A 19967-nucleotide genomic window follows, 5' to 3' on the forward strand; every position below is an offset into this window, starting at 1 on the left:
AAGTCATCGTTTGTTTGACTTTTTAACAGCGGAATGAAGATTCTCTCCAGCTGTGCTGCACGTTCAACCACAGCTCGTTCTATCTAGAGGATGAGAGGCTGAAGGCAGGAGCTCACTATAATAAACTTTATTCATTCCAGTTAAAAAGATCAAGATAATGGTTTTGGTTTTAGTTTTGGTTGATCATAATATGAAAAACCTCTTTTAACACAATATTCTTCTTCACCTTTAACTTTTAAAAGCATTTCCTGCAAACACAAGACCTTGGTGGTTCCACAACACTGGCTCCAACTCAAATGAACTTATTTTCTTTTAAATGTGCAGTTTTTTTATTTCTGTATTTTGAATGGGAGTTTTTTAATGCGATGACACAAGTCTGAGGTGAAACTCTATAATATTAGTGAATTACTGCATGCTGAGGAGTGAACCCCTTGCGTTCCTCCTCCTCCAGGGCTCGGTCTCGCTCCCCTCCCCCGCTGTCCATACAATGACAAAACTTCCTTCCCTTCATATTGAGTTGTCACGTTCTGTCATTAATCTCTGTCTGCCCCCTGAGCTCCGTGCCCTTGTAGAAAGGTCCCACACACACTAACACACACACAGCTAGTGAGGCGTGAAAAAAGATGAGCAACACAGTTGACCTGGTGCTGTGCTGAGTGCAGCCTCCCCCCGCCTCCCCCGCCTCCCCCGCCTCCCTGTCCTGCCCAAAGACAACCTCTCCCACCGGGGCCAACAGGAGTTCACTGCTGGGTCTGAGGACGGAGGACGGGACGGCACTGTTCAGGATACATGGAACAACCCCCACCAGCTCACAGGTGCATTTCCTGCGTCTGTATCTTTAGATGTGTGCTTCTGATGGAGCATGTGTGTAAAGTTTAGTATTTATTAAGACCTTATTAGATTCAGGCAGCAGCCAGGAGGTGTTTGTCCTGTACAGATTGAGTTTTCACTGTATAATCCCTTTACGCCGCGCTAATGCACTTAAAACAGCACCTGAGACAGCCTGTGTGAGGACGATGGGCACCGCGTTCGAGTGAGTGAAGCCTTCAACTGTGCCACAGCTAAAGACGAGCCAAGGTTGGAGCTCCGGCCGTGACGGAGCGGCCATCAGGTTGTTTGTGCCGGAGCTCGTCCTCGTTTCACACGATGCCGTGAGGCCGTTTCCCTCCCAGCGCGCCGGGAACAACAAGCAGCTGCTCGGGCCGAGGCGCACGCCGTTCGCAGCCCCTCCCCTCCCCGCCGCCGTTTAATTGCACTTGATATTTAAGCGCCGGAGCAGATCACATTGCGAGTGGCCCTTCCTCCTGTTTGTGCTGGCAGCGTATTCCATTATGCGCTCCTCATTTCCCTAGCTGTCCTTCAGAGCGCGCTGAATGTCAGCTGCTCGGGGCATCAGGATTCTATATCAATTATAGGACTGGAGGCGGCCACCGTGAATCAGGAGCTGATAGCATCAGTGCAGCGTGGAAGTGGAGGGGGACAGGGAGCGCGTGGCCGGTGGAAGGACACAGGTACATTAGCAGGAGCAGTGTGTAAGTCACCGCTGGATAAACTACGGGAGATACTGGAGATTTAGGGAGAGGCGCTAATGAGATTGTGATGCAGGCGGTGTGAGCGGCGCCGCTGCTGCTATGAGCCGCTTTATGTAGCCTGTAGAACAATGGTGTGTTCAAGGACTGGTTGGAATCTGAAAAACAGATCTGTCGTGGTTCCTAAAGAACGTTTGTCGTCCTGCCTGAAACACTTGACCATGTTCGAGCAGAACCACAGAGGAACTGGCACTCATTCTTTCTTGCCTCAAACATGTAGCTGCAGTCATTTCTTTCTCCTGTCACTGCTGGAAGATGGAGGTCAGCTCCAGTTCTCCCTCCGGCCCGTTGGTGGCGCTGTGGGTGTATTGTGTCCTGATGTTCCGTGGTAGTTTTCTGTTCAGGTGGGTCTGGTTCCATTGATTTGTGTCCCCTGTTGTTCCAGTGTGTCATCTCTGGTCCTCCTCCTCAAATCTTCTCTAGTTTTCCTAAATTTAGGACTGAGTTTTTCTTCTGTACTCATTAAATCCTTGAAATCCGACTCGACATCTCCCCTGATTATTCTTGCTCTTGGGTCCGACCTGTTAGCTGTCGCGTTGGTGACAGAAGGAGCACCGGAGCTCTCGCCTTTGAAAATAATGGCTTTGCTCTGACTTTCAGTGTGAAACTCATGAACTCTTTATTGTGATTGATCACCAGTCTGTGCGGGTTGACTTTAATACAACACTGGAATGAAGGGAATTCAATGGCTGCCTGAAAAATTTGACAAATGGAAGCGATATATTTAATGTATGTGCAGTTTATCAGAAATGAGCCGTTATTATAATATTAATCAAGTGAATTTAAGGGAGAAGTTAATCAGTGAAACACAAGAAGGTGCTTTAATGAGGACAATAACTGAAGTACAAAAGGGAAAATCATTTGCATGATAATATGCTCTGTGAGAGCCAGAGTAAAATAAATGTTTTAATAGAGAAAAATCTAATTATTGACCTATTGAAAGAGAGTGAGGCCAGAAGAGAAAGCAAATACTAACAGTTAATGAAAATCTTTAACAGTATGAAAACTTGCTGCTTCAGATTTCTTGCTACTGTAAATGACTCGTGTTTCTGTTGAACCGCCTCCACACGTTTTCAAACTTGTGTTTAGAGGAGATTGTAGCTTTTCATGCATCCAGTCAATACAGTTCAGGGAGTCATTATCATTCAAGCGCACACACAAAGAACTGTAGAAACACGGACGTGTTCGCAAAATAAACATACTGCTGAAAAAGTTATTTATTATTAGATTGTTGTTATTACATTTTTTTCGTCAGACGTTTGTCTTTAGTATAATGGAATTATTTTGCTAGTGGCTTCAAAAACTAATCAAGTTTAGCTTCTGTCCTCTGCTAAATGTCTTGATGGATCTCCTGCAGTGAAACACCATCAGTGAGGCTCAGGAATGATTTTGGATTATGAAATGTTCCAGAATTGATTGCTTCTTTCGCTCTGTAGCTGTGGAAGTGGCCCGTCTTGACCGGCTGAGCAGGTGATACGTGTTCCCGCCGTCACATTGTTGCTCTGATGCTTCGCTGAAGGGACTGTTGGCGCCAGCGTCCTAATAAAAGACGGGAGCTGCCCCGGTTTGCCTTGTGGTCCAGATCCCCTGATCGGCCGCTGCTTCGGGTTAAGTCTCACACCTAATGTGTGTTGTTGCTTATTTTGTTGACGGGATTTCCAGCCGGAGCTTTAGAAAAGTTGATGTAGGAGTAATTTTGTGCAGAGCAGATTTTAGCCAGTCAACAAAAGTCTGTGCGAGATGCATGTGGGCTGAGGAAAAGCCGTCCTAGGAGGTCGGTTGGTTTCCAATAGTGATCGGGATTAAGATTAGATTTCGGATTAGGTTGGATGGATTTGCACCAATCATTTTCCTATTATCCAACATAATAGCTGTAAAAATAATCAGGATTATTCTTTTCCTGCTTTAACACTTTACTGTTGGAAACTCTCTACATCAGCATTAGTATTTCTAGTGACTCTGGCTCGTGTTCAGCATGTGCAGGTATTCACCCTGCTGACGTTGAGTCAACGTTGCGCTCATTCCGGAGCATGTCACGCGTGAGAGCCGCATGGTTTTCATTCCTCTGGAGAATCCCGCGTGTCCTCCAGCTGCTCTCTGCTGTCGGCTGGAACCAGAGGGGCTGGCCTTAATTACGGGGAAGAGGTTGAGTGCGACACTGATGCGGGACACGGCAGAGGCCGGGGTTGAACAGGGCACCTCTCTGCCTGAGACGGCGAGGGCTCCGACCATCTGCTGCCGCTGCCCCTCGGCGTTCCCAGCATTCCCGGCGTTCCCAGCATTCCCGGCACAGGGGCAGCGTGCACGTGCACCTTCTGCCTCCTCCTCCGCTGTCACTTTGCTGTTTCTCCTGCTGGGCCCCACGCTGACTGGGCCCGAGCAGCAGCGGGCCGTGTGGAAAGATTTACAAACTTAATTAAAAATGTAGGAGGTGGGAAAAATCCTGAGGGGGAAAAAAAGATGGTGGATTCATAATTAGTAAAATTTGTTTTAACATTACCCCAAAGCAGAGACTGTTGACCGGACACCAGTTGTTAGTGAGGCAGATGATATGAGAGGAGGGTTTTTATTATTAGAGCCTGCAACACTGTGACTGTGACTAATTTAAAGTGACACCAGGAATTCACGCATTAACACTTATATAGATGTCATTTAAAACACGATTAACATTGGACATTACCTAATTACGAGTTGATGTTAGTGAAACACGATAGTTCATGTCAGTCTAAGAATAGATCACAATTGCAATAATATCAGTGTAATTTAAAGTTACAGTAACAGTTGGATCTGCTGACAGCTGACGCTAAGCTGTTAAAATCACATTTACTGCCTGAATGTGATGGAGCTGCAGGTGCCGGCTGCTCGTCTGTGACCTTGGACTCTGTTGTTTCGCTTAAAGGCAGTTCAGAATGTGAGGAGGGGGAAAGATGCTGCCGCTGCGACCTGAGTCGTTCAGTCTGAGCTCCGCAGGTTTTCACAGTGGCCCCTCATCAGCAGACTCAGTCACATCCAAGACCTGGAACGGACGGGTCGCGCATGCGTTTGTTTCACTACTTCACGTGTGGAGGCTGTGACGCCTGGAGCTGGTCTCAACTGGGATCTCCAACTTTTTGCGTGCAGCTCCCACACATCCAACATCACAAACTCTTAAATTAAATAAGAGCCACAGTAATGTAATATTCGCATGTGGAGCATTTCCTCAGCATTGAGTGCATGTAGTTGCGGCTGCGAGGGAATAACAGTGAAGCTAATTAAGCACGCCTACACTGTGTTGTCAAATATTTATATCCCCATATTAGTTCTCCTGTCAAATAATTACTGCCTGTCACTGGTGAAGTCACAACAAGTTTCCTTCATGTCTGTGTCTCTTGGGTTCTTTCTGGATTCTCATCTTAGATTTTCTTTCAGTTTTTGTCCATGTTTTTCTGTAACCGTTCCAGTTTCTTGTTTCCATTTCTGTCTTTATTCTTAGGTTCCTCTTGTATTTGCATTTCAGTCTCTGCCCGTGTTTGTCTGTCTGCCTTCTTATCTGTCTGCATCACTTTCAGCTATTTGCAGAGAATCAGAGCGATGGAACTTTTTCACGTGTCGCTGCAGCGTCTGCAGCGCGGTCCGAGCTGTCAGGAGGGAGAAAAGCTACGGAGCGGAGCTTTTCCCCTGCGCTTCCATTGCTTCTCTCTGGCCTGTCAGCTCAAGGTGAATGGTGACTGATGGGATGTCAATTAGCCCTCGCAGGTCATTAGCTGTGAGCTATTGCTGTTCCCTAGCAACTAATGGTTGAATCTGGCCAATAATTGGAAACAAGTTCTTATCGGAGCTAAATAGCGTGTAGAGGTCTTTCCTGACAAATTATGTTATGTGTGAACTCGGTCATTTTGTCTGGACTGATTTGTTTGTTTGCCATAAAGACTCGTCCTGTCAATCATGATGCTGATGATGCTGATGATGCTGATGATGCTGATGATGCTGATGATGCTGATGATGCCTCCCTGTCAGGCGTCAGGTGTTGTCATATCTCCACCTCAGCCGGGTCCGTACAGTCGTGGCCCGTTGAGCTCGCTGCACCTCCTGCTTCGTTCTGATCCATTTCACTTAGCAGCCGCCCAGGTGTGCGTCCCGCGTGCACACAGCGCCGTCAGGTAAACGGCTCCACTCCGCCTGACAGAAGGAATCCGTCACAAGTTGAGTCTTCAGAGTCTGTCAGAAGTGAACAGGACGCTGCTGAGTGAATGGCAGAACCTCGTCGGAGCCGCTCGCTGACGCTCAGATTAAAGCTCCTCGCTGGCGCCGCGTCCTTTTTGCTTCTGCCCCTCAGCTGTGATCTGCCACAAAGCAAACAGATGCCCCTAAATGCTTCTGTGCCGTCACCCAGGAGGACAAGGACAGTAACAAGTGCTGCTCGTCTCTAAAGGTCCCCTAATTATACGCACCAACAGCTCTGTGGAGCAGGTTTAAAGAGCGCTGGAATCCTGGGCTGCGTCTTGTTTGCCGTTTGATTTGTTTCCAGCTGTAGTTTCTGCGTTCGTCGTCTGAGGCCAGTTCACGCTGTCAAACTTTGACTCTCCCCACGTTAAAGGTTAAGCACAGTTCTCTTCATATTTGTGCCGTTGTGCCTCAGTGGGAGATATCCGGGTCCGCGCTTTACTTCAAAAGTTGGACTCGTTAGAGTTTCAATTATGGTGGTGTGTAATTGCTGGCTGAGATTAATTTCCTCCTTCAGAGGAGGCTATTTTCCTCCCAGAAAAATATCATTCACAGAGGGATGAAAGTGATGAAAGATTCCTTTCCAGCCTGTTTCCATGTCCCGGGTGAGCTTGTGCATTATGTGACACTCTGCTGCCTGTCAGTCATCACACACAGACACACACACAATCCCAAACCTCAGATTGATGATTACAGCCATGGATTTTTTTTCAGCCAGTGCATGTTTGTGCTCGCCTGTTCAGCTCCGTTCAACCTTCAATTATCGTGGTGTGTAATAGCTGGGTGAGATTAGCTTCTGTGTGTGAAAATAGAGAGAGACAGAAAAAGTGAGAGGGGGCGAGATAAGAGAGGGAAGCTAATTGGTGTGTGTGTGTGTGTGTGTGTGTGTGTGTGTGTGTGTGTGTGTGTGTGTGTGTGTGTGTGTGTGTGTGTGTGTGTGCGTGTGTGTGTGCGCGTGTGTGTGTGTGTGCGCGTGTGTGTGTGTGTGTGTGTGTGTGAGACGTGTCTGAGAGGCCGATGAGATTCATAGCAGGGTGATGACATATTGATGGAAAGACAAAATGCCAAAGCAGCAGTCGCAGCTTTTTTTACCCCGAATTTGTTTTTTCAAATTATTATCATTATTGTTTTTTTTACTAAACATCAGCAGAGAAACATTACACAAGCACCAAACCTTCTCTGAATATTAACACGCTGGTGTAGATGCTTTAAAGCCCCCCGATTCTTCTGCACTTCCTTCTTAGCGATGCATTGATTAAATGTAGAATATCTGGGATGTGAAAAGCTGCAGAATCAAATCAAACGCTCTGTTGTTTCAAAGGTTCGTATTTTTGAAAATAGAAAATCATTTGATGAATACATTTGATGTCTAGACAAGTATTTATCTCTGAATCTGTCTTCATCTCGTTCTGATACTGAGGCAGCAGCTTCTTCCGGTGTCGCTGTGGCTGGAGTCTTGGTCTGTGTTTAACATTCAAACACAATCTGTGTTGATTCATAGAAGGAGAATATGAGGGATTTTCAGGCAGGAGGACACAATATTCCTGTTGGATAGAAATCTGTTACCACTGCTCTCTGGGCAACAAGCTGCTGATACTTGTGTGAATGCACAACCGAAGGCCTCTCAGCATCCAGCGTCTCTCTGTCTGTCTCCATCCTAGGTATTAGATGGTGGAATTGCACACATGCACAGACACACGCAGTCCCATCCTGCCTTATTTTTAGCCGTGCCCCTCCCAAGCCCTGACCTACATCACAGCATGAATAAAGCAGCAGCCAGATGAAGAAAGTGAGCTCAGAGGATGGAGGCTGAGGGAGAGGGTCTGGGGAAGAGGGGAGCGCAGACACAGACGGGGGAGGGGGGGGGGGGGGGGGCAGAGACAGACACACTGGCAAATCCAGAAAAATGAATCCCCCCTGTGTGAAATGACAGTTCCAGTTCTGTCAGCAGACCTCACCTGCTCCAGCGCTCCCACAGGAGGCTGCAGAGGGCAAACGCACACCCGCCCGCTGCTGATGCAGGTGACGCAGGTGATGCGGGAGATGCAGGTGATGCAGGTGAAGCGGGAGATCACACGCCCCCATCAGGCCCAACACCCGACAGCAGCGACGCCCCCGCGTTAAATGGAGACTGACAAATCTCCAGCTCCGCATGTCCAGCATCCGTCAGGCGCGAGCGGTGCGTTCCGACCAATGAAGGCTAATCAAACAGCAGCTTTTAGGGCGGAGTGGCTCCAGGACAAAACGGGGATTTGATTCAGGTGGTGCTTCGCAGCCTCAAAGCACTCGAATGCGTTCCATGTTTTGATGTAGCAGATCAATGCGTTTTACGCTGAAGGCCGGCGAAGCTTTTTGCGCCTGAATGCATGATCCATCTCTCTTTGATTGTGCAATTCGACGCTCTGACTGTACACTCTTCAAGGATGAAATCTGCGGAGAAAAACCTCTGGGTGTTACATGTAAGTCAATTACATACTTCACACGCGTTCATTGTGTTGTAAGGGGAAAGTGTGAGGTGCTACCCTCAGAGCTGGAATGTATTTATCCAAGGAGAGGATATGGAAATGTTCCTCTTACTCTCTCCTTCCCTTAAGTGTAGCATGCGGAGTCCCTTAAGTGGTGCAGAGGCCTGATAGCCTCGGGAAACTGGTTCTGTGCTGCTGCTCGCAGCCACATAAATATGCGCTACAGTACACACACACACAGATTTAGGCCCTTCTGCATAACACCTCCCTTGTGTGCGTCCAATCCCTTCTCATCAGCAGTCATCCTGCTCGGCGGAGCCTCCCTCCGCGCCGTCTTTCCATGCTCATACAACGCCTTTCAAGCTACATTAGGAAAAGAGCCTTTCTGTGTATGAGGAGAGGCTGCAATGTATCAGGATATTACCCGGACAACCTCCACGTCAGGGAGACGCCGCTCCCGCTGCTCTGCTCCGTCCTGTTGCATTCCACTCCATTGACTTCCACCTTTTCTTTCCCGCTCCCCCTTTTTCTTACGTGCCTTAAACAGCAGCGTCCAAATGCTGTAACCTGTGTACTGTGTCGCACGTGCGCACTGAGTGTGACCTCAGCGAGCAGGTCGTTAACCCACTCTACATGCTCTGTCCTCAGATATCGACGAGTGTGCAACGCAGATGCATTACTGCCAGTCGAACACGGTGTGCGTCAACCTGCCCGGCAGCCATCGCTGTGACTGTCTACCAGGCTTCATCAGGGTGGACGAGTACTCCTGCACCGGTGAGTGAACGGTTAGCGCTAACGTCACGCTAAAGGGGGGCGCTGAGGAGGAAACCGGAGTCGGCCCATCTTTGCTTACGCATGCATTTAAAGCGCTCGCGCTCATCCCAGCAGTAAAACAGGCTCGGCAGCGTTGACCCACATCTACGTTTAACGAATACTTGATTGACTTAGACTGAGTTGAGTGAATGAATCTCCAAACCTCCCCGTTGTTTCACTCAGCTCTATCAGCGTGTTGCCATTTTGGCTGCCAAATAATTTATGGATCCTAATGGCTGGGATTTCAATAAAGTTCATCCTCTGGGCAACGTTCATTCATTTATGAAGTATAATGACTTTCTTGAGCCCATGACTCACCATTAAGCCTCATCGTCACATGAACATTTCACTTCCTCCCTTCGTACGACCAAACCCGTTCCCAGCCTGCGCTGGGTTTCGGCTGCTGGTTCAGCACAGAGCTGCTGGTGTGGCTGTAGAGTCACTGTGTCTCCTGCTGCTGTAGCGGCCGTGACGGTTGCCACTTCATCATCCAGGCGGCTGCGGCTGCAAGGCTTCGACCTGTTGTGAGTGTGACGTGGCAGCGTGACAGAAAACACAAGGTGGGTCTGCGCGTTAGTGGTGTTTATGATCAGCTGATCCTCAGGAAATCTCTTTACCTGTTCTCCATGCCAGAGGTCAAGGGTCAGCCCACTGTAGTTATGAAGATGAATCAGTGCGTGAATGCAGTAAATGTAGCACATGCAGTATAGCACATATGTCCTCATTTTGACCACTGTGATCTTTGCTCAGTGATTGAATGTGTTGGAAACCTGCGGCTCCCGTCGCCGCCGGACGCTCACATGACATCAGAGCTTTTGTTCTTTGAAATCAACGTGCGCCAAGGAATGAATGCAAACTGATTGGTGAATATTCCCCAGTCTTTTCTAGTGGTTTGAAGAATGGGTGTGTGATCACACAACAATGGGAGACTCCGGCCATTCTATTTTTAAGGACTATCTATCATTTTGTGATTCCTCTGCCTCCTCTCTGACCTTCTGCAGGCTGAATGTGTTGAATGGCCACTGCTCTTATAAGCGCTGTGCCAGTGTTTTTACTCGCGGAACGGTGACACCTGTTCTAGTGAAGTTGGCGAAGATAATTTTTTTCTAGTTGTTCTTATCTGTTTTCTCTGAGGGGGTCTTAGAGCAGCATGTTGTCTCAGGGGTGAATAGGATGTGCTTGGTTGCTGCTCAGGGTTTCGGCAGAGAAGTGTGCTTTAATTAGCTGGGAGTTGGCAGCCACTCAGGGACAGGGATCCATAGACAATCCATCTATTTTGGAGCTTGTAAACTGTCCTGGCTGCTGACTGGGTGCCCAAGGAGCACTCTGTGCATCTGCTGAGAGAGATAAATCCCCTCTGTGTGTGTCCTTCTCCCTCTGCTTCTTCTTAAGGGTTTCCCATCCCCGCGTGAATGTAAAGCAGTTAGCGCGTGCAGCACAGGCGGGTGATTGCTCATGTTTCACAGCGCTAAGGCGATTGCCCATTAGCTGCTGTAATTGGAGCATTGTGCTCAAATCTGTATTGTTATTCCTCATTGTACCTGCAAAGGTTTTTTGTAATGATAATGTTGTCAGTGCATGAAGTAGGACACACAGGCAGACGCTGCAGGAACCAGTGTGGACGTCAGCAAAGAGATTTATAGGATCTGTGGACGTTGTGTTAAGTGAATAAATGATTTATTTTGCTTCATGAGACTCATGGATAAAAAAGGGGTCTTTGAAGCCATGTTTAAGGACTGGCCAGTAATAAAAGCCTGAACAGAGCAGAAGGCGTAAGCTTCCTGTTTCCTCATCCCTTTTTAATCCTTGTGATGGATTGATCACAAGTTTCTGCTGTAGCACAGTCAAGCTGGATTTGAAGGCTTCTTCACTGTATTCCTTTTAAAAATGACGTATTATTGACTGGAGTTCTGCATTGTCCTGGATCGTTTGAGCATCGTGAAGACACAACAGGGCCTGTTTTTCTAAGGATGTATAGATCTGCGGTATATTTTCCTCTCTATTGTTGTTCACTGCTTTGTCTCTGTGCATAAAGCATCCATCTACTGTAAGTACACAACCCAGGCTCTAGCAGGGTTAGAACCTGCGCCGTGACATCAATACCCGTCCTCCCGTAAATGTGAGGGAGTCGCGTGGATGCTGACAATCAAACACACCGCAGGAGCAGCGCTCCGCTCGCACTTCTTTGTCTGTTCCTGCTTTTTCAGGCTCGCGTGTGCGTCTGCTGTGCGTTTGCCTCGCCTCCGTCGGCACCGCACGCTTTACAGATGTCCTCACAATGTGATCAGCCCCTCTCTGCAGCGCGTCATGCGTCACCTTTGGCGGACAGTCTCTCATTCTGCTCCGCCGTGCGCTGGGGCCTGTCCCCCCGTAAACAATGGCGGCTGCAGTAATTGCGGTTCCACCTGATTTCCCCCATATGGAAGCAGGAGTCGGCGCCGGACGGATGGAGGACGAGCGGCTGTGAGAAGTGGGAGTCATATGTTAGTTCAGTTAGTCCAGGATGGGCTGTAGATGACATTTCATGCTTTTCCTCGTGCTACAGAATAATTGGATTCCTTTTTATTTTCTTCCTGCACAGATTAGTTTATGGGAAAATGTTTAAAGTCTGCAATAATCAAATAAAAACTGAAGCCAACTGCTAAGTTGTATCCTGTGCAGTCAGATTCAGGGGCAGAAAAGCTTTTCAGGCTATAAGGTGACGGAACGCAGACAGGTGCTGAGAACAGGCTCCAGTTTATCTTATGGTGGAAACGTAATTCAGGCCTTTCAACCCATTAAAGGCTAAAGTGATGCTGGGTAATAGTTGCCTGCAGTGCTGTACATGTAGGAAATAGTTTAGAGGAATTTAGAGTCTGCTTTTTCTGTCAGCGGAACAAAGATAAGACTCCGAGTTGGAGAATAATCTGCTGGAATGAGAGAGCAGCAGGTCAGTGTCACACCTGGAGATGATCCATGTCAACAACATGACAGCTAAAAAAAAAACAAAAAAAACAACATGACAGCTACAGTGTCGTTACCGTGGTGGCGGTCGAGCTTTCGTGAATACAGTAAACCTCAAACTCTCCCAACACACAGTGTTTTACAGTAATCCTGTATTCATTACTGACACAACTGATCAGGTCCCACAGCACAAACTAGTCACTTTTGAAGGATCATGGATTTTTTTTTGAGAAAAAAAAAGAAAAATCAATGAGAGCGTTTTTCTTCTTAATAACACCACGTGTCCATCCACGGATTCTTAACTGACACTTTTCTGATCAATACTGTATTTTCTTGCTGTATGTCGGACTGAAGGCAGCTGCCATCAATTTCATGCATCAGTTGTTACATGCAGTCAAAGTTCCAGCAGTAGGAAACGCGTGGCTCCTCATTCACCTTGAGGCATGTTTAATAAAAGTTTAATCTAATTCCATTCCAATTATGGCTGTAATCAAGGTGGAGCCCAGGTGCGATGCTTGTGGAAACCTTGGCAACCGCCTCCGTGCACGTTAACGCTCCAAAACGGAGGTCGCGCCGTCGCTGGCTCAGCACCGGCCCATTTAATAAACCCATCAGAAACACTTTGAAGGAGACGGAGAAGTTTTCCTCTTTCATCCCCTTGTAATTGGTGCAGGAAAGCTGATGATTATATTTAGGTCGTCGTGAAGATTCGATGGCTGCATGAGGTCGTGTCTGCTCTCATCGTGACGCTTCTGTCTGCTTTGTCACTTCTTTGATGACAGTGTTGTTCCTCTGGATCAATAGGAATTAAGATGCGCAATAATGGATGGATGTTGATTCAGTCGAAGCACGAGCGTCTTTATTTTCTCCAGGTGTGTATTTTTCATATCGTTGGTGCATGAACTCACTCGTTCTGTGCTGCTGCACAAAGCATGTGAAAGCAAACCAAACACTTTAAATGAACACATACGCAGCACGATTAGTCCAGTCCCTGATTGATAAAGTCTGTACAAAAACACTATAAAAAAAACAAGACAGCATCAAAGAGCTAATTTTCCAACTGCATGTGCAACGATCCCTGTAGCCTCCATCTTGTCTTCATACAATAAACCCTGTTTTCTGAGCACGTGTTTTGCATCAGATTAGTCTGAAACAAGGTCATATTCATTTTGTTCCAGGTCAAAAGAAAATCACCTCCTGAACTCTGGGCTGATTTTAAAAATTGTCTCTCGTACGTTTTATAGCAATATGTGTCCTTCAAGCTAAATACTGTGACAGCCAGTCAATATTTCTTTCCTTGTGACACCGAGCGCATCACTGCTGAGTTTACACTACGTGAAGGTGAGCAGCGAGGCAGAGGCAGGAAGTGAGCGCCAGGAGAAAAAAAGAGAGAGAAACCCTTGAAAATCCTGCAGCGCTCTGTTCTTTTTTATGGGCTTGTCACTGGTCATTAAATTTTACATTACTGAAGTGTTCTGCTTGACATTACCAAATGAGAGAATGGTCGGAGCTTAAGAGATAAGGACATGCTTTAGAAATTTACTATGCAAAGTAAAAGTGAATCATGACGTGTTGGCTTTCCCCGAAGAGCCTCCAGTACACAGCCGAGTCCGTTCTGCTTCGGTTTCAGAGGCGTTCAAATAGGCGCAAAACAGATCAAACCTGGAAAATAAAAAGAATGCAAGACATGTAATATTTATACTTGAAAATAGGGCATCATCATTCTGACACGCTTTCCCTGTGACTTAGTTGCTAATAAGACAGTAATCACATGATTTGAGTGATTTATATATTCCTGTTGGTGATGAAGGATGACAAATGAAGGCTCCTACAGTAAAAACAACAAAGGATGTGGTCCTGAGTGAAAACCACACACATTCGCTTCCAGTGTCTAAGAGGACTGAGCAGGTGTGAATGGCACAAGCTCACACAATCAGTCAGACCCTCAAAGTCTATTTTGATCCTGCAATTAGCTGTCGACAGTCAGAGTGAAGGGAAGGAGCGGCTGATGCATTAAACCTGCTTCACCAATAAAAAACAAATAATGAATCTGGGACCGTGTGTGTGTGTGTGTGTGTGTGTGTGTGTGTGTGTGTGTGTGTGTGTGTGTGTGTGTGTGTGTGTGTGTGTGTGTGTGTGTGTGTGTGTGTGTGTGTGGGACAGCCACCGTCCCTGATTCTGATCATCCTTCATTACAAATGATGAAAGCCGCTCCTCTTCATCACTCTGTAATCACCGCTAATTAGGCCGGCGCTGACGGAGGCGGTCAGCGCTCACACGGGCCTGTTGTTATCTCACTTCGCTTACGGCTCCCCGTCTAATAAGCTGCTGCTGACACAGTCGTTCATCACGGGGACGCAGCATTGTAACGTAGGGAGAATCAGGCGTCGTACCCTCTGTGATGCTCAGTACGTCTGCGTGGGTAGTAGTCACTTAATTTCCGGCTCCACTTTTAAAAGCTAGAAATAAAACTGCAATATAATTGGGCGATTATTGGATAAATATATGTTTGTCCACAACGAGAAATAAACAAGATATCACAGCTGCATGAAGTGTTTTTAAAGCATTTATTCATCAAACGTCTCATCCTGGTAAAAATACCCGTTATTTGAAACTGTCAGGCTTCTATTACAGTCAATAACCTCTTTTGCATGCGTTATGCGTATGTTTATTACATCTACAGTAACTATTAATGCGATGTGATTTTAATTTCTGAGACACGAACGCCTGTCAGCTCCTCTGGCACCGGTGTCAAAGTTGTTCCAAAGTGCAGGAGAAAATCCTTTTAATGAGGCAGCTCTTAGCTTTTATGTGCGACTGTGGGGACAGTCTGCCAAGGCTTAGATCCAGGTTGAACGCTCTTTGAGTCACATAATGAGTCATCAGCCCTAAATAAGACAAATGTTGCTACATATGTTGGTATTAATGCCGACTTTAGGAGACATCCTCCCAAAATAAATAATCTGCCGCTCTGGCATCTGTTCTATTCAGTGTATTGTGTCCTGCATCACGCTGGATAGAAAAGCTGCCCGCAGCCCAGTTACTACAAATCCATGCAGTACATGAGTCAGAAGAATAAACTTCAAGCCTGAGAAGTCAGTGGAGCACGAGCCAAGCAGAGAATATTCCACATTGTTGCATAAAGTCCTTGTCAATGACATTTCGGTCCTGAGACGCTGTTTTTCCTGGAGTCGGGGTTTGTGATCCGTTCAACCTTCAACCTTTTTTTTCAGTATTTGACTTTGTGACATGCAAACGTTGCACTTTTCTCTGGCGGCAGCACAAAAACATTTTGTGCTTGTTCACAGCTTTCTCAAATAAAAATAAAATAAATTATGGTCCCATTCTCAATAAAAAAGCAAGTTCACCGAAAGAGGCGCCAACACTGATACTGGTACAAATGCTAAACAGTGGGCACCGGCGAAGGCGCCAGCGTAGCTCTGTGTAAACGGGTCCGACCGGTGGTTTCACAGGGTTAAATATGAATGCACACACACAGTCACTTCATCGGTGCCATGGCTCTGAAACGGCTGCACCGATCACAATACGACACCTGCCGCTGCATTAGCATGAAAACAGGACCCCTGAGTGTGTTTTAGGGCGATTTATGGCTTATTCAGCTTGACAGTTTTCACATATTCATTATCCATCTACTGCATCTGTCTGTTTACACTTTCTCTGTCATTTCACATTGGCCGTCAGCCATTAAACAGCATTAATAAGCAGCTGTAGCCTTCAGTGGTTTGATTTAGCAGCTCTGCCCTCCATCATCTCACAGGACATTAAATATATAATCATTTAAGTCTTTCTGCGCCGCTTTACCTCTAATGCAGCCTTAAACTTCGCTGTTGACATTTACCTCATTTATAGTTCAACGTGCGGAGGAAATCCTTGGGAAGAGAAAAGCTTAATAATTTCTCATAGTTGCTTTGGGGCTTCATGAACGCCACTCATTAATTAAGAGGAATGTATTAGTCATGACTCCCACCAAGCGTCTCCGTGTTAATGATGAGTGTGTATCTGGTGGGTGAACGCAGCCTTGGGCCCGGTTCTGACTGGCGCTGACACGGTTCACGCTTTGAAACCAAGACGCAGCCGAGCAGCTTTGTCGTAAATCCTCCGCGTTGCATCATCAAAGGTTACTTTTTTTGTGTGTCTTGTTTATAATCAACTAAAATCAGGTTAGATTCAAATTGAAAATGTCATAAATAAACACACACTCGGAAACAAGATTTGGATCAATAATTATGTCTTATGGAGCCAATTAACCCTGAATTCAGGAGCAATACAGACATTCATTATTATTTCATGTTGTTATAATTATGTCCCTTTTAAAAATGAATGAATCCTATTTGCCGCTTTTTTCTAATAGCACATTAGGCCTAATCAGGGCCCTCGTGGCCTCGGGTCAACTCCTGAGATCCCTCATTAGGACCTTTAAGTGTGGCCGTTGTTAGTAGAACACGTAGCATGTCCTGTAAATGTTGATTAGGGTGTAATTAAGATGCTGCAGATGGTTGATGCAGTGAAGAAGAATGTGGAGCTGATGGAGGCTCAGCATCTCAGTGGAGCCTGCTCTCAGCTCTCAGCTAGCATGTACGCACAACATACTGTAGACGCTGCTCCTTCATATATTTGTGATCAGTGTGGTAGCAGCTTGCTATCACTAAATGGCAGCTGCAGCCATATGTTGCACAATGATTATTTCTGGCCACACTGTAAAAGTGGATCATGCTGCAGCTGCAGCGTGATCGCTGTTACCAGCCTGGTCATTTGCTGTTAATCCAAGCAGACGCGTCCTGAACAGTCTCCTGAAGCAGGCGTCCTGGATATTAAAGGGGCTCCTCAGCCCAATCCTGCAGCACTAAACCTTGTTGCATCTGCAGCTACTGTAGCAGCACAAAGGGAGAGGGAGCGCCTCATCCTACATATAACTCGCTGACCCTGAGCTGCACATGCTTGCTGTATATCACCGCACACAAGCTGCTTTTGAGCGAGTCACCATTTCACAAATGAAATAAAACTTCCACGTCTCTCATCGTTGACCTTGCACTGGTTTTATCGGCATCTCACGCTTTTATTGCCATGGAATTTACACGGTGCTTGACAGACAGTGTAACTTTCACTCAGAAGATACAAAGGCAGAGGTCGTAGCTCACGTCGCAGAGGAACCACTGCGCTCGCTTCAAGGGAGGCGTCCGTGCTCAGTTCTGGTCAGTTTCCAACATGTGACTGCAGAGAAACCTCTGGTGTCTGAGCTCAGTGTTAAAGTTTGATACACTGGAGAATCGTGCTCGTCTCCGGTGCCAAGAGAACGATACGATACAACTTTATTTATTCCTCAATGGGGAAATTCTTTTTTTTGTTTGCAGCAGCCATAGACAGTTATCAAAAACGACAAAACCGGATAGGAGAACAATAACAACAGCATGAACCAAGCAAAGATAAACTATGTATGAATTTAAGTTAAGAATATTGTTTGCATGTTGAGCCTCATACTAGACAGAAAGTGTATATAATGTAACTGTTCATCTGCCTCCGTTGTGCTCATCTCGAGCCTCCTCCTCAACTTAAATGCTGTTTTTAGCCTTTTGCTGATATTACATTGGGACACGGGGACATTTAAAGCAAACAAACCCTCATTAGCAGATAAAACCCTCTGGAATCAGGTGCGGTGAAGCTTATTGATTGTTTACATGTTTTTGTGAAGTGTTGCTGCATTGATGCTGTGTCTCCATTCACCAGCGTCTGAGCCAGCATCATTAGGCTAATTAATGCTGATACGGAGCAATCAGCCAGCGCACACCTGGCATGTGTCAGCTGTTGCTCCACCACCAGCTGATGGCAGCTTTAAGGTAAAACTAGGCTGAAAGCAGCTGAGGCTTCACTGGGCTTTTGTGTAACCTCAGTGCTGCAGAATCCACTTCACAAGTTTTTTTTTTTTGTTTGATTGTGCCAAGTAAAAGTGTTTTTTTTTGTAAACGCCGCGTTCAGACAGCTGGCTGCCCACAGAAGAAGCCCTCGCATGTGGCTTTGTGTTCTCAGCCAAGGAGCTTGTTGACTGTCCTCTCATCAGCCGCGTTCCTGCGGCTGCTCAGACCCAAAACCAAACCAGCGCCGTCCCATCGTTCCCGCTGCAGACGCACACACACACACACACACACACACACACACACACACACACACACACACACACACACACACACTAAGTGCTCTCTCTCCCCTTATCTCCCCCTCAGAGCACGACGAGTGCGCCAGCGGGCAGAATATGTGTGATGAGAACGCCATCTGCACCAACACCATCAGAGGACACCTGTGCACCTGCAAGCCGGGCTATGTGGGCAACGGCACCGTCTGCAGAGGTAGGTCCCGCCTCCACGCGGCCCCACAGCAGCGCTATCACGCGCCGACACACAGCCGGACCTCCCTGCACGTCCTCTGATGCTGACTGATCCTCTCACTCATCATGCCCAGCCCGCTGCAGCCTCCTTTACATCACCTGAGCAGACAGCAGCTGCCGCAGAGATAATGAAAATTGATTCTGGAGCGGTTTCAGCCTCTTCTTCCACAAGTGTGCCTCCTCGCGCTCGCTCCCTCGTCTGCAGCCTCTTGAACCGCTGGCCCTGGTCTGGCTGCTTCTAGAGATGAAGTGAAGAATGAGTGGACAAGAGGAATGTTTTTTCATTGTGTGTGCTTGAGTGTTGTGTGTACAGAACAGCTGAATAATAGATATATATAATGTAATTTGTATAAAAGCCTCTGTTCAACTCTATTCATCTCCAGTGCGGTAACTAAACACTGGTGGCTCGTGTGTTGTTCCAGTCAGATTGAACGCGGGGACAGAGCAGCATCCTGTTCTCCAGCCGCTGACAGACACTGAGTCCAGTAAAGCCCAGAACCGGTCCCTTCCTGGCTGAACGCTCCCCTGGGTTGGGTAGCACCAGTACGTGGCCCAGAGGGAAGGCTTAGACTCACTGGAACACAGGCCCACTTCCTTCACTACCGCTCCCACATTAATCCAATCATGTCCAACGTCTGGACCCTCGTGCACCTAATTTCCCATTTTACCAATGAGATGCTGACACAATTCTGTCACCGCTCTAAGACTAAAGTTTATGTGCAGTCCTACTTAAACTGGTGCTTCGTTCATCCCACGAGCTCACAAAGCTTTGACTCTGTCCTGGATATGGAAGCACCTACACATTCTAGTGATCCTCCAATAAAAACTGTTGCATCATGGGATATCGCTCATTGTGAAGCCAGCACCAACTCCACGTCTCCACAGACTCTGAGCAGCATTTTCATGTATTTTGACTCCTTGAGTTTTATTAATCACTGGCTAACAAACGCTTTGCCGATTGAGATATTTGAACGTCTTTCAACCTGTGTAACAGGTTAAAGTCCCGCCAACATTGACCCCTCTGCCATGTTCGGCCATGATTTCTCACTCATTAGGTCCCTGCTGCTCGTTAGGTAATGTAATTAAAACGACAGGCGCGGGGACGTCTACTGCAGTCAGTCACAGCAGTAATTAGCAGGGGAAGGTCTGTCATACGCTGCTGTGGGCCCATGTGTGAGACGCGCACGCAGGGAAATGAGGGGAGTCTAAGTACTGTTCATCTCTGCAGGGGGTCCGCGTGATTCGCAGGGTGACACCTCTGCATTTGTTTTAGCCTGGATGTGATGATCAGTGCAGACGCTGAAACTAAACGCCTCCTGTGTGACACAGCTTTCACTCAGGGATTCAGGGTTCGGACCCTTTCCTCAAAAGACTCTAAAGGAAAATGTGCTGTACTTTTTTATTTGTTCATGACCCAACTTGTGTGTGGGTTCCAGAGACCACACCAGTCTCTTTCTTAAACACCTATTTTTGTGGAAGCAGGTGAGGAGAAGCGGTTTCATTAAACCTTCAGACATTTTTCCCATCCTGTTTTGGCCAATTATTAATATGCGG

The 19967-nt window shown here is 46.9% G+C and overlaps 1 protein-coding gene across 2 annotated transcripts in view; it reads left to right on the forward strand.

Moving 5' to 3' along the window:
* LOC114851766 (protein kinase C-binding protein NELL1-like) overlaps positions 1-19967 on the forward strand; it is a 126816-nt gene that overhangs the window by 81671 nt on the left and 25178 nt on the right. For both annotated transcript variants that reach the window (XM_029143450.3, XM_029143449.3), the window contains exons 13-14: positions 8906-9031; positions 18253-18375. In XM_029143450.3, coding sequence (XP_028999283.1) covers positions 8906-9031; positions 18253-18375 — 249 coding nt within the window. The remainder of the gene's footprint in view (positions 1-8905; positions 9032-18252; positions 18376-19967) is intronic.

This window comes from Betta splendens, chromosome 3 (genome assembly GCF_900634795.4).
Source record: "Betta splendens chromosome 3, fBetSpl5.4, whole genome shotgun sequence".
NCBI lineage: Eukaryota > Metazoa > Chordata > Actinopteri > Anabantiformes > Osphronemidae > Betta > Betta splendens.